Source organism: Rattus norvegicus, chromosome 3 (genome assembly GCF_036323735.1).
Source record: "Rattus norvegicus strain BN/NHsdMcwi chromosome 3, GRCr8, whole genome shotgun sequence".
In the NCBI taxonomy this organism is placed as follows: domain Eukaryota; kingdom Metazoa; phylum Chordata; class Mammalia; order Rodentia; family Muridae; genus Rattus; species Rattus norvegicus.
In genome coordinates, this window is record NC_086021.1 from 128,388,847 (window position 1) to 128,402,817 (window position 13,971).

A 13,971-nucleotide genomic window follows, 5' to 3' on the forward strand; every position below is an offset into this window, starting at 1 on the left:
TATGAATCCTGTATATATCACCAATGTATATTTTAGAAATCAAAAAAATTATATACATGATTCTAGACTATCAGTTTCCTCCTAGCTTGATGACTTACCTTGCAAGCTTCCTTACAGATTGAACTTCTTTAGGCCATTTTCAAGAAGTAAATACCTTCTGTGTCTCACCATACCAAGGTTTCCTCACTTCTAATATATACGCAATGAGCTCTCACTAATATTTTCTCTCTTTTGCAGTGCTAGGTATCTGATCCAAGGCTACCTACCTACCTACCATTGCACTCACTACATTGCCAATCCTCTCTGAAGGTCTTTTAGATTATTTTATTTCATGTTTATTTAAATGTTTTGTCTGCATATATGTGTGTGTACCCCGTGCATACCTGATGTCCCACAATGGTCAGAAATAGGAGTAAGAACTACATGGAGTTGGAATTACAGGAAGTTGCAAGCCACCATATAGGAGCCAATAGCTGAACTTAGGTCTTTTGCAAGAACAGCAAGTGCTCTTATCTGCTGAGCCCTCTTGCCAGCTCCCTCACTGAAGATAGATTTGTTTTTTTAGGTTTATTTTTAAATTTTTTTTCTTTTTTCTTTTTTTCTGGAGCTGAGGACTGAACCCAGGGCCTTGCACTTGCTAGGCAAGCGTTCTACCACTGAGCTAAATCCCCAACCCCTATTTTTAAATTTTAAACCATGCATTTTTGCAGGTATGAGCCTTGGAGTACAGCTGCCTGTGGAGTCAGGAGAGTGTTTTAGATGCCCTGCAGCCGGTGTTAACAGGCTCCAGTGAGGTGCACAGTGTAGGAGATAGGCACTGAGGTCCTCTTAATCACCGAGCCATGTCTCTAGTCCCAACTGGAGTGATTAGAGGTTGATAAATAATGGTTCACTTGATTCTGACTTGTTTCTCTGTGAATGTTTAGGGGACCTTATAAGATAGTCACCACCTGTGCCTTGCTTGGTGACTTTGTTTGTTGTCCCAGATTAATTAATTTAGATGAGTTTTTAGAGATAATGAGATAAAAATGTTGAAATGCAATCTTTTTATCAAATGAAAATGTAGTTTAGTGAATTTCTCTTTCAGATCAGGAAAACTCTTTATGGAAAAGAACTGGTGTGATAGTTGGAACAGAAACTCTTTTATTTTCATATATATAAAATAATCAATTTCATACACACACACACACACACACACACACACACACACACACATATATATATATATGACAATTTTGTTAGGATTTAAAAGAAAAGCACAAAGCACTCAGGGCAGGCAGTCTGTAAATCTCAACAGTTGCCTAGAAGAATATGGAGGAGAGAAGGAAAAAAGTCATTCAAGTCTCCCTGGTGGTCACATACACACCTGGTAGGCAAGCAGTCACATGATGAGCAAGTGAGCATCAGAAAGTTGGGAAGCCCAGGTATCAAAAACAGCATGCACAGGTGGTTCTGGCCAGCATGGAGAGAGAGAGAGAGAGAGAGAGAGAGAGAGAGAGAGAGAGAGAGAGAGAGAGAGAGAGAGAGAGAGGAAGAAGAAGAAGAAGAAGAAGAAGAAGAAGAAGAAGAAGAAGAAGAAGAAGAAGAAGAAGAAGAAGAAGAAGAAAGAAGAAGGAGGAGGAGGAGGGGGGAGGGGGGAAGGAGGAGGAGAAGGAGAAGAAGAAGAATGAAAAGTTGTAGGTTTCTAACTTTGGCCTGTCAGGCAGTTACTCATGGTGGGTCCTAGTAACTACACTGAGCGTTGAGAATCCTGGGAAGGAAAAGCACAGTCATCTCACTAAAGAAGAAAGTATCCCAAAGCCAGACATGGTGGCACTTGCCTTAATCCAAGCACTCAGGAGGCAGGGGCAAACAGATCTCTGGGTTCAAGACTGGCCTGGTCTACAGAGTAAGTTCCAGGCCAGCTAGGGCTAGGTAGCATAACCCGCTCTTAAACCAAACCAAAGAAGACATTTGCCCCAAACCAATAAATAAATTAATTAATGAAAAGACCTTTCATCTCTCTTTGGCATAACTTAAAATGATTCTGCCTTCCTAGGGCTGGTCTCTTGGCCAGGTGACCCACCCAGCCCAATTAGAATAATTGGTTTCTGTCCAGGCCAGGGATCTATTCTCTTGACTAGAAGGAGTTTTTTCCTTAATGACCCCTTATTCCTGGTCTAACATGAAATTCACTCTCTTTATAATGGCACTGAAGCGTGTCTGCGTTTTTAGGAAGTACTCCGCGGTGCGCAAGGACGGCTCCTTCCATTACATCCACAGCACTCCTTTCGGCAACTACTCCTTCATCTCCGTGGACGCCACCCAAAGGCCAGGGCCTAAGAGACCCTATAATTTCTTCGGGATTTTAAATGAGGTATGACTTGAAAATGACTTCTGTTTGCAGCTTACCTGGTTTTATTTTTTCTTGAATATATTTGGATCATTTCATCATCTTAAATAACCATGATCTTATCTCGGTATGCTAAAGAAAAATTTTACCGTGGCTACAAATATGTCTAGAAGCTACTAGCTATTTCAGAAGTGTTACTACTGTCTCTATGCTTAGCCTAAAAGCTGGGAAGGAAGCACCTCGCTTTTTATATTTATTTAGCAAATGTTTATTAAGTATGGATTAAATATAGGATATTCAGCAAACTACAGAGCATGTAGCTTGGTGTACTGTATGATATATTGTTAAATCCCCACAATTGCCAATATCAATTAATGGTCTATATTTTTCTAATAAGAGAACAACTGGGGGTTGGGGATTTAGCTCAGTGGTAGAGCCCTTGCCTAGTAAGCGGAAGGCCCTGGGTTCGGTCCCCAGCTCCGAAAAACAGAAAAAAAAAAAAAAGAGAGAGAACAACTCAAGTATTTTGGCAAGGCTAAGTGAAAAGCTATCACTTATAAAAGCACATGTGAGAAGCTCTTGTTATAGTCTTAGTATAACAGATGCCAAGACCTTATTTGAAGAGCACATTCTTACATGAGACACACGTGCCTGTTTATAAGAGTATAAAGTAATATGATTAAGAAAGTCCCTGAGGAGTGGTTCAACTACTACTGGAGCATATGGCAGTATAGAAAAAAACTATAGTGAACAGCAGGATTTGCCAAGGACAGAAAGAAATTCAGAGTTATGTGAAGGTTCTATAAATGAGGAACACAGGAGAAAGTTATGTCATATTTCCCGTATTTGCCTTTAGTGAGCTGATGAATTTATATTAAAAATTTGCTCTTAGAGTTTTGAAGATACAGTGCCCAGACCAAGTACATAAGCACCAATTGTAATGTTACCTAATGCAGAATCCCTGGTCTTTGTAATTATTTTATTATTTTAGGCTTATTTATTTTGCCTTATGTGTATGAGTGCCTTGCGTGCACGTTTTTATGTGGACCATGTGCATGCAGTGCTCTTGGGAGTCAGGAGAGGGTATCAGATCTTCTGGAACTGGAGTTACAAATGGTTGGGAGCCATCATGTGGGTGCTGGGATTTAAACTCACATCCCCTGCAAAAACAGCCAGTAATCTTAACCACTGAGCCATCTCTCCAGCCTCGGAGTCTTCCTAGTCTTATCCCAGTTTTACCAAGTTAGAAATCATGAGGGTAGGGCTCAGAAATTCATTAATGTAAACATGTTACAGATAATAAAAGTGTATATTATATGTATATTATATATGTGCAAATTACGTTTTAAAATCGATGTCACAAGATGTTTTATATATAGTAAAATATGTTCATTTTAAGTGTTTGAAGAATTTACAAATGTGTATGTTATTATAACTTTCATATAATCAAGACTCAGGACACGTTACCACCCTAGAAAGTTTTCTTGTAGGGTCTGTCTTTACTCCCATGGTACAAGCGATTGCTTTCTGTCAGAATAGTTTTATTTAAATTTTAGATACATGTGATCATACAGAATGGACTCGGGTTTGACTTCTTATTCTCAGTATGGTGCTTCTGAGATGCACGTACGTGCCTATGTCCATTAGAACTTCTTCCCTTTTTACTGCTGAGTAGTGTTCCATTGTGAGGGTATATTATACTTTGTTGGAGTTTCTGATGTTTGACTAATATGACTAGAGCTGTTAAGAACATTTAGACTTGACTGTGGATGAATAACATATGTGCATGTTTTAGCATTTTGGTAGTAGCACACAAAACTAAAGAGATTAGTTGTCTCATTAAGGGGACGATTATTCTCCTGACATTGAGATCGAGCCCAGAGTCTCATGCCCACTATGAGGCTAAAGCTTTGCCCCTGAGCTACATCCCCAGCCCTGAAAAGATCAACTTAGTCTTCGGTTTTTATAATCAACCCCAGGTAGTGCTTGCCCCATATGCTACAGTCATTAGAATCAAATGAACTATAAAGTAAGGGAAAACAGTTGGAAATTGATGGAGATCCATTTAGGTCATTACCTTGTAGAATTGGGGCCACGGAGATAATGTGATTATTGTTATAAACTTTAGAAATGCTTAACTTGTTGGCATTGGATTTTAACCTGAGCCCCAATTTAGAGATCCTTCTATTTTCTCTCCCTTTTTAGAAACAGATGGAGGAACTCTTATCATTTTCCAAGAAAAGTAGTCAGAGCAACCAGACCATTTGGTTTGGCCACTTTACAACATCAACGATCCTGTCTCCATCCCCAGGGATCCGGACCGTAATGGGGTGAGATGGATCTGTAGAACCAGAACTGGTTATTTCTGGTTATTTCCCACTGCTGAGTCCACTCGCTTTTCAGAAGAGACTTTCTTAATTGTCTTTGTTTGTTTGTTCTGCTTGTTTTTCATTGTGTAGTTCGGCTACAGCTTATCTGTGTGGGCACCTCCATACGCTCGGTGGGCTGATGCCCGTTCTGCACACTCGCCACTTTACAGGCACGCTGGAACTTGAAGTGGGAGACTGGAAAGACAACAGAAGGTGAGGAAACTCCCTACAGGTGAAACTTACACAGGTTTGCTAAAATAGTGACGTTTTCTTACTAATATGACAGGTGATCCCAGGAAAAATTGGTGATAATTGTTTGTTTGTTAGTTTAGAGGATAGTTCTCACTATGTGGCCCAGGCTAATCTTTTAATCCTTCTGCCTCAGACTTCTGCATACTGAGATGACAGGTATATAGCAACCCTAATTCAATATTTGTTCTTTCAAAGTAATGTGTATGTCTCAATTTCTTTACTTGTTGCTGTGGTTAAATACTTTGACAAAATTACTTCAGGGAGAAAGAGTTTCCTCTGGCTCTCGGGTCAGGGGATGACAGTCTATCATGATGAGGAGACCAAGGCAGCTGCCGTCATGCCCACAATGAGGAGGAGAGTACAGAATGCTCAGCTCTCTTCCCTTCCGTGTTCCTTCCGATTCCAGCCAGGGCATGGCGCCCACAGTGGGTGCGGGGGCATTCTTCCTACTCTGCTTAGCAAAATCAAATATTCCCCCACCCACAGGCAAGCCTACAAACCCATCTCAGGTGACTCCAGGCTCTGACAAGCGATTAGTATGTATTCGACAACCATTTCCAGTATGTAAAACTGGTTATAACAGTAATTTTTGGTTAATTACTTTTTATTCATTCATTTATTTATTAGTTGGTTTTTATGCGGCAGGGTTTTTCTATGTAACCTGGCTGTCCTGCGACTCACAGGTCTGCCTGCCTCTGCCTCCTGAGTGCTAGGATTAAGGGCGTGTGCCACCACATCCAGCTTACTTTTATTTTTTAATTAGATATATTCATTTTATGTGAATGCTTTGCAATGTATGTATGTGTGTATATGTGTTTATGTATGTATGTATGTATGTATGTATGTATGTATGTATGTATGTGTTTAGTGCCTGCATAGGTAAAAAGGGGGAACAGATCATCTCTGGAACTGGAGTTAGGGATGGTTGTGAACCACAATGTGGATGCTGGGAACCGAACCCAGGTTGTCTGCAAGAAGAGCAAGTGCATTTAACTGTAAATGTAACTTTTATTCTCCTGCTGTAATTGTTGTCTGGGAGGCTTACTACCTCCATCTGCTAACCTAGGCCTACACCCGGAAGCTTCCAGCCTGTGTACAATCCAATCTAGGCCTAGAATGTTTTCAGCCTCGGAGACTTGCTGCTGAACAAGCTCACCGTTTCTAGTTCTTTCTGAACTCTACCTGGCTGGTTCAACTCAGCTGTTCTGGATCAAACTCCTCTCCCAGCTGACTGATTCAGTCTGGCTTTTCTCTCTGCCTCTGAATTGCTCTGCATGGCCTCAAACTAACTCTGGAAATCTGTTCTAACCTTCTGGCCCCTCATTCTCTAACTCGTTCTTTCTTCAACCTGCCTCTGTAAAACTCTCCCTGTAAAACCGCCCCCTTCTCCCTCTCTGCTGCTCTACTCTCAACTCTACTGTACTTCTCTCCACAAACTCTACTGTATTCCTCCTGTACTGCACTCCCTTCCTGTACTGTCTGTCTCTCCCTTAAGTAGCTTCTCTTTCCTATTCTGTCAAATCTTTCTCTGATTAGTCACTTTTTCTGCCACTCAATTAGACATCACTTTCAAACTGGGCGCTTCCTTCTACAAACTAACTTTACCTTCATTGTTGAGTGCTAAGGGTGTGTCTGTTTTCCGGACAGAGGGATTAAAGGTGAGTGCTAAGGGCGGAGCCACACCCTAACTAGAAGCAGGTTCGCTCTCTTCAGCCACCGTAGCACTGATTATTATGCCATGTAAATTCTAAGACACATTCATTAGAATGTAGGTTTGTTTGTTTCTTTTCTTGTGAGGAACACTCTCAATATACACAGCCCCTAACTAGCCTGATACTAGCTTTGTAGACTGGGCTGATCTAGACATTGTAGTAGTCTATGTGCCTGTGCATCCTGAGTGCAGGGACCACAGGCTTACACCACCATGTTGGCTTTTTCTTATTCCTTTTGTTTCTTTGTTGATTTGGTTCATTGGTTGGTTTTTGTTTTTGAGAGAACATTTCACTCTGCAGCCCAGGCTAGCCTAGAACTTACCCTTTAGCCTAGGCTAGCCTCAAACTCACTATCCTCTTGACTCATCCTTTCAAGTTTGCTGATACAAACCACCACAACTGGATTACTATATAGTTTTAAAGTCAAGTGTTAACAAGAATTGTGAAAGATTTTAACAATAACCAATCTCCTCATTAAAAACATTGTATTGGTGTAGGCCGGTTTGTGGCCCAAACTTCCAGATTTACTGGGGCTGGAAATTTTTTCCCTTGAATTTTATGCCAGACATTTTAGTTATTGCTACAATAGTAATTTAAGTTCCTCAGATAAATAAGAGTTCATATTTGATGTAGCATTGTCAGCGGAATGAAGAATGACAGATCTTAGACTTATAATGTACGCCTCAGTTTCAAAACAGTTGTGAAAGTACTGTCTAAAATAAAGTGAACTAATTTTAAAACATTTATCTTTAAAATCAAAGAGTGTAGGCATTGTTCTAGCTTCATCACCTCAGTCAGATCCCAGATGATCAGACAGGGTGAAGGATAAAACAGTGGGAAAGAGGAGAAGTAGGAGCAACCTCACCTCGTATCAATTCATTGTGTTAAAGGTCCTAGTTTTGTGGATTTATCTCTTTATCTGTGTTTTACTTTCAAGCACCACCCCCCTTTGAGAAAGGGTGTCATGTAGCCCAGGCTATCCTTGAGCTCACTATCTGGCTAAGGATGACCATGAACCTGATCCTCCTGCCTCTACCTCCTGAGTGTTGGGATAGCAGGTATGTGTGTGCCTCACACCTGACTTATGCAGTTGGGGAGCGCAGAGCTTCCTGCATACGAGGCAAGCACTGTACCAACTCAGTCTCATCCTTAGCCCTCCTTCAAGCTTAGAGTAATAGTGACTAAATTCCCTTATTCTCCTGTGGCCTCTAGGTACCGGATCTTTGCCTTTGATCACGACCTCTTTAGCTTTGCAGATGTAACCTTTGACAAGTGGCCTGTGGCTCTTATCACCAATCCTAAGTCACTCCTCTATAGTTGTGCTAAGCATGAACCACTAGAAAGGCTCTTCTATTCCACACACATAAGGTACGTCTTAATGTTTCAGAGTCGACTTTCAATCTGATGTGGATGAAGAACAAGTTGTTGTGATTGTTGTGGTATGAAAGCTAGGGGATGGGGCTGGGGATTTAGCTCAGTGGTAGAGCACTTACCTAGGAAGCGCAAGGCCCTGGGTTCGGTCCCCAGCTCCGAAAAAAAAGAACCAAAAAAAAAAAAAAAAAAAAAAAAAAAAAAGAACCGAAAGCTAGGGGATGTCCCACTGTTTTTTTCAACAGCCCAAACATAAAAACTGTCCCCTGTTTCATTTCCATCCAATCTGTATGTATATATATTTACATATATATGCATATATTACACAGACACAGACACAGACACACACAGCTTGGGAGATGGGACTTGAACCCAGAGCCTCATACATGTCAGGCCTGTGTTCTACCACTCTTTCTAGCCCACCCCAAAACAGAGTTTGTTTAAAAGCTGATGAAATCTATCAAATCATCCAGAAACTCAAGCCAATCATAATTTTTGTGTATTTTATTCCAGCTTTTCTATTCACGTACGTTTACTCTGTTATAATCATGACTTACTACCTTATAATCTACACTTATTTATTTATAAGTATTAATTTTTTACACGGTTAGGGATAAAATCAGGGTCTTCCATGTTATAGTCCTCAACAAAGTGGTACAGGCAGCCACAAATATAAGCTCAAAGGACAACCCTTTATTTCAGCCTGAGATGAAAGGGCAGGCTCCTGCTACAAAGAACTTGAGGACAATGGGGTTAGTAAAGCCCAAACCCGCAGAAAGTCACACCCGAACAAGAGGGTCAATGTTTCAAAGCTTTCGGTTCAGTTCATTAAGACAATGGTGGGCCTGTGTGGATTGTCCTGCTCAACAGGGTATGCTCCATGGGGCGGGAGCAGAGGGAGAAGCACAAGCGGGAGTTAGCTGAAAACAGTAGACACCTGATACTTTGCAGCGTTCTTTATTCCTGTGAGGGGCTCGCTCTGCTACAAGGTTACACCTCAGTTCTGCATGCTCTACTTTTTGAAATTTGTATCATCAGAATTTTTGTTCGTTTTGCTGAACAACTGCCAAACAAGCAAAAGTTGTATAATCCTGATGAAATTCAAAATAAAAATTATGTATGAATTTGGTAATGGTTATTAATAGAATTCTAATGAGATTTTTTTTGGAAAAACATCTTTCAAACATAAGATCAACTTTAAAATATATGTATGTACTTTTAAAATTATATATATATATATATATATATATATATATATATATATATATATAAAATAGTTTTTCAAGACAGGGTTTTACTGTGTAGCTCTGGTTGTCCTGGAACTCATTCTGTAGACCAGGCTGTCCTTGAATTCACAGAGATCCGCCTGCTTCTATATTAACTCTCAGGGAGCTCGGTGCTGGGTGCCCATTTCTGAAGAGCTTTCATTAGCACTCTAGACACTCCTTCACAGGGGCTTCCATAAGACACGTCTTTATCACTGTCATCAGTGGGCACAGTCAAGCAGATTCCTTTCTTCTTTGTGCACAGAGAATGGACCACAACTTAACCACTTTGTTTTATTTATGAAATGTCAGGATTGCTCTCATTTAAGGATGAACATCTGGTAAAAGTAGGTTCTACTTATGTTTGAATGATTGATGATTGTTTTCTTTCTTTTTTGCTTGCATTGTTTTTTGGTTATTGGTTTTGTTTTTGAGAGGCAGTTTCTCCGTGTAGCCCTGTGTGGCTCTGTGTAGTCCTAGAACTCACTCTGAATCTATACACCGGGCTAGCTTTGAACTCAGAGACCCACCTGCCTCTGCCTCCTGAGTGCTGGGATTAAAGATGTGGGCCACCGTGACTTGAATGACTTCTTAATAGTAGTGTTGTAGAAGTGGGTAAAAATTCTTAGGAGATTAAATTTTTATTTATTATTTTTATTGGGGGAGGGGCATGCCAATGCCATAGCATAACTGTGAATATCAGAGGACAACTTTGAGGAGCTGGTTCTCTTCCTTCTACCGTGTAGATGCTGAGGTTTGAGCTTATGTCACCAGGCTTGGTGAGAAGCCCTTTACCCACTGAGCCATCTCAGCACCCCTCTCTTATGAATGCTGATGAAGATTGCCTGATTACTTTTTTATTTTCTAGAATTAAAAATATTACTGCCCCTCCCCCAGACATGGTCTATGTAGAACAGAATGGCCTCTGCCTCTAGACTGCTAGAATGAATGGGGTGTCTAGGCTACCACATCTGGCCTATCGATCACATTATCACATTTTTAATGACATCTGGATATCTTGTGCTAGATGTTACTGAAAGGCCTGGTGGCCCCGCTCTGGGTATGGCTTTGCTTTTTTCTGGCCAGTATATCAGGAATCAAATGAATTATAGGCTTGACATTAATTAACAGGATGTGATATCTATTTCATATTCTATCTCTAAGATTAAAACTAGGAATTCAGGAATCTCTTCAGAAAGAATTTTTGGTCTACCCTAGGTAGATTTATCAAAAAAAAAAAAAAACCCCGATTTTTCTTTCTTAAAATAATAATAATGGTTTTAGGGGCTTGGGATGTAATTCTGTGGTAGAACACTTGACTAGCATGCTCTTAATACCACACACCCCCCAAAAAAAACCAAAATAGATGTTTCTAATTTTTTAGCAGTTCATTGCCAAACTGCCCAAAGCCCCTGCAGTAGCACAGTGTGGCTCCACCTGCATTCGTGTCCTCAGGCTACAGTTGCATTGCTCTCCTCTGTAAACTCAATGTCCTCTACCTAAAATCATGCATTTTATATATGCTCTTATTTTAGAGTATTGGCCTTTTCCTTATCCCCCATCACTTCTGTCACTGTTAAGATTGATGGAGGTGATATAGGCCAGGCTTCTCATTTGTCTGGTCCTATTTTCATACTGAAGTGGAACCCTAGAAACTACAGTAATGGGACACATACCATAGAAGTATTCGTCCAGGTAAGTTAGTCATTGTTAGTTTGTTGTGTCAATGCTTGGGCTCTTGCCACGATGAACTCTGATTTGTGTTTACTGCTAGTCAATTGGTAGGCAACAAATCTGATAAACAGTAAACAGAGTTTGAGTGCAGTTTATTTACATGTTCTCTTGGAAGCTATATCTTACCTATTTTATGTGTCCAGGCAGAGAAGGCTGCGTGATGCAAGTATGAGGGTGAGAGGACAAGTTGTGGGGCTTGGTTCTCATTTAAATATACCACGTGGGTCATGAGGGTCTACTCAGGTTCACTTAGTGACAAGCACCTTTACCCACTAAGCCTCACACTGGCCTCAGCAGTTTTCCTTGTTCCTCGTGATTTTTCTTCCATCTTTATCCCCAGGCAATCACTAATCAGTTTTCAATCTTACATGTATAATTTTTAAAAATGAACCTGCTAAGTCCTGGCGAGGTGTCAGACATGTAATTTTAGTTACTCAGGAGACTTGAGGAAAGATAACCATGAGGTCAGCCCAGGTATATAGTAAGATACTATCTCAAAATAATTCAATCTACTGAATATTAGATAGATAACCTGGTTCTTTCACTCATTGATGTTAAAGTTCTGTCCTTTTAATACACCACACTAGAACTAGTAACTGTAACTGTTATTCTCCTGATGTAACTGTCCTCTCCAAGGCTCACTGCCTCTTTCTGCTAACCTAGGCCTAGTCCTGGAAGCTTCCAGCCTCTGTACAATCTTATCTAGGCCTACAGTGTTCTCAGTCTCTAAGACTTTCTGCTGAATAAGCTCACCCTTTCTTGCTCTTTCTGAACTCTACCTGGATGGTTCATCTTGCTGTCCTGGCTCAAACTCCTCTCCCTGGTGACTGATTCAATCTGGCTTCTCTCAGTTTCTTCTGAATTGATCTGCCTGGCCTTAAACTAACTCTAGTAATCTGTTCTGATCTCCTGGCTCCCTCTCTTTCTCTGTGTTCTTCTGTCCTCATCTGGGTCTAACTTGTTCTCTCTCTGCAACCTGACTCTGTAAAACTCTACTGGTAAAACTGCCTCCCTTCCCCCTCCTTTCCTCCTTTGATTCCTTTCTCTTAAGTAGCTTTCCTTTCCTTTCTCTTCTCTTCACACACCCTATTCTGTCAGATCTTTCTCTGACTCATCAGTTAGATGTCACTTTCAAGCATACTAACTTTACCCTCCCTGATCGGGACTAGCGTGTGCTAATTGCATGTCTGTATCCCCCAGAGGGATTAAAGGTGTGTTAAGGGCAGAGCCACACCACAACTAAAAACAGGTTTTTCCAGTAAATAACACAATCATGGGGTTCACAGTGTGATCAACATCCTGCAGTAGATAGGCCTGACTGTGTGTGTGTGTGTTTGTGTGTGTGTGTGTGTGTATGTGTGCATATGCATTTGTTTGATTCAAATCAGAATCCAAACAAGGCTCACATAATTGCAATTAGCTAAACAGTCTTCTAATTAGCTAATTAGTCTTCCATTTCTTTTATTGTGTAAGTCCTCTCCTCATCCCTGACTTATTGTCCTCTTCCTTACCTTATTTTGTAAAAAATATTTTCTATGTTCATATATGTGTATGTGGTCTTTATGTATGTATGCAGTATGCATGTGTGGGCATGCATGTATATGTAGTTGCCTATGTGTGTTCATGCATGTGGAGGCCTTTGGTTGATGTTGGGGATCATCCTTATTTGTTCTGACATCTTACTCACTGAGGCAGGGTCTCTCAATCAAAGCCAGAGTTTTCAGGCATGAATGGTCTCCTTAGCTACCTGGAGGATTCCATTCCCAGCTTCTGAGGTGGAAGGCCGCCCTTCCCACCAAGAATTTACATGAGTTTTATCTGAGCCCCAGTCCTCATTCTTGTACACAGGGATTTCAACCACTGAGCCACTTTCCAAACCCTTGCTTTATTGTTTGGTTGCAGGGTCTCTCACTGAACTGATATGAATAAATTGGCCAGCTAGTGAATTCTGAGACTCAGCCTCTCCTCTTCCTCCCCTAGGACTGGGGTTACAGATGTATTTGTTTGTTTGGTTGGTTGACTGTTTATTTATGTGTATATGTGTTTATATCTGTGTAAGAGTATGCCAGCATTTGCACTTGTACATGCACAGAGGCTGGAAGAAGGCTTGTCAGAGGAGTTAACAGGCATTTGCAGGCAACCAAGCTTGTTATATGAGTGGGAGGATCTAACCCCAGTCATGACTGTATCAGCTCTACAGTCCATTCCTGGCTTTTTGCATGGATTCTGATGATTAAACTTGGGTCTCCATGCTTCATCAGTAAGCATTTTACCAACTGAACCATCTCTCTGGCCATTTTCTTATGCTCCCCCTCCTCTTTCTCCTCTTCTTCCTCTTCTCCCTCCTCTCCTTCCTCCTCCTCTTCCCTCTCTCCTTCTTCTCCTCCTCCTCCTCCTCCTTTTTTAATGCAGGCTCCCACTGCCTCTGCATCTGGAGAGGTGGGACTAGAGGTGTGCACCATCACACCTGGCTCCCTCTTGCTCGTCTCCATTTTCTCTCCTCCTTACCATCTGAGCCCAGCACTGCTTCTGGGCTGTGCAGCTCCTCAGCCCCGCCTCCTCCTTCAGATCCAGCCTTCTGGTTTAGTGTGGGAAGACAAGACAGGTTTTCAAGCTCAGGAAGTCTTTGTTGTTGAGAAACTGTACATAGTTATATAACCAGAACCAGATACCTGTTTAAGCATGGTTGCAGTTGCCTCCTGGTTGTTTTCCTAACTAGGATTCTGCTGGAAGGAGTACGAGTGCTCGCCACATATTTTCTGCTCAGGAGAATACTCATCTCACATTTGACCCTTTGGCATCCTTTATTCTCCTTACTGACCACTACATCGTGGTGAGTAAATTCAACTGAATGTTACTTGTGTCTGTGTGTTTGTTTGTTTCTTTTTTTACTGGATTTGGTGAATGCAGACTTCTAAATATTATAGTTATATGTC

General features: G+C 41.1%; 1 protein-coding gene across 5 annotated transcripts in view; it reads left to right on the forward strand.

Moving 5' to 3' along the window:
* The window catches only part of Tmem62 (transmembrane protein 62), a 35,218-nt gene that overhangs the window by 8,481 nt on the left and 12,766 nt on the right, over window positions 1–13,971 (forward strand). For 4 of the 5 annotated variants that reach the window (XM_039106818.2, XM_039106820.2, NM_001398973.1 and 1 more), the window contains 6 exons: window positions 2,215–2,356; window positions 4,538–4,662; window positions 4,792–4,914; window positions 7,878–8,033; window positions 10,837–10,996; window positions 13,755–13,868. In XM_039106818.2, coding sequence (XP_038962746.1) covers window positions 2,215–2,356; window positions 4,538–4,662; window positions 4,792–4,914; window positions 7,878–8,033; window positions 10,837–10,996; window positions 13,755–13,868 — 820 coding nt within the window. The remainder of the gene's footprint in view (window positions 1–2,214; window positions 2,357–4,537; window positions 4,663–4,791; window positions 4,915–7,877; window positions 8,034–10,836; window positions 10,997–13,754; window positions 13,869–13,971) is intronic. The other variant, XR_005502958.2, reaches the window with a different exon arrangement.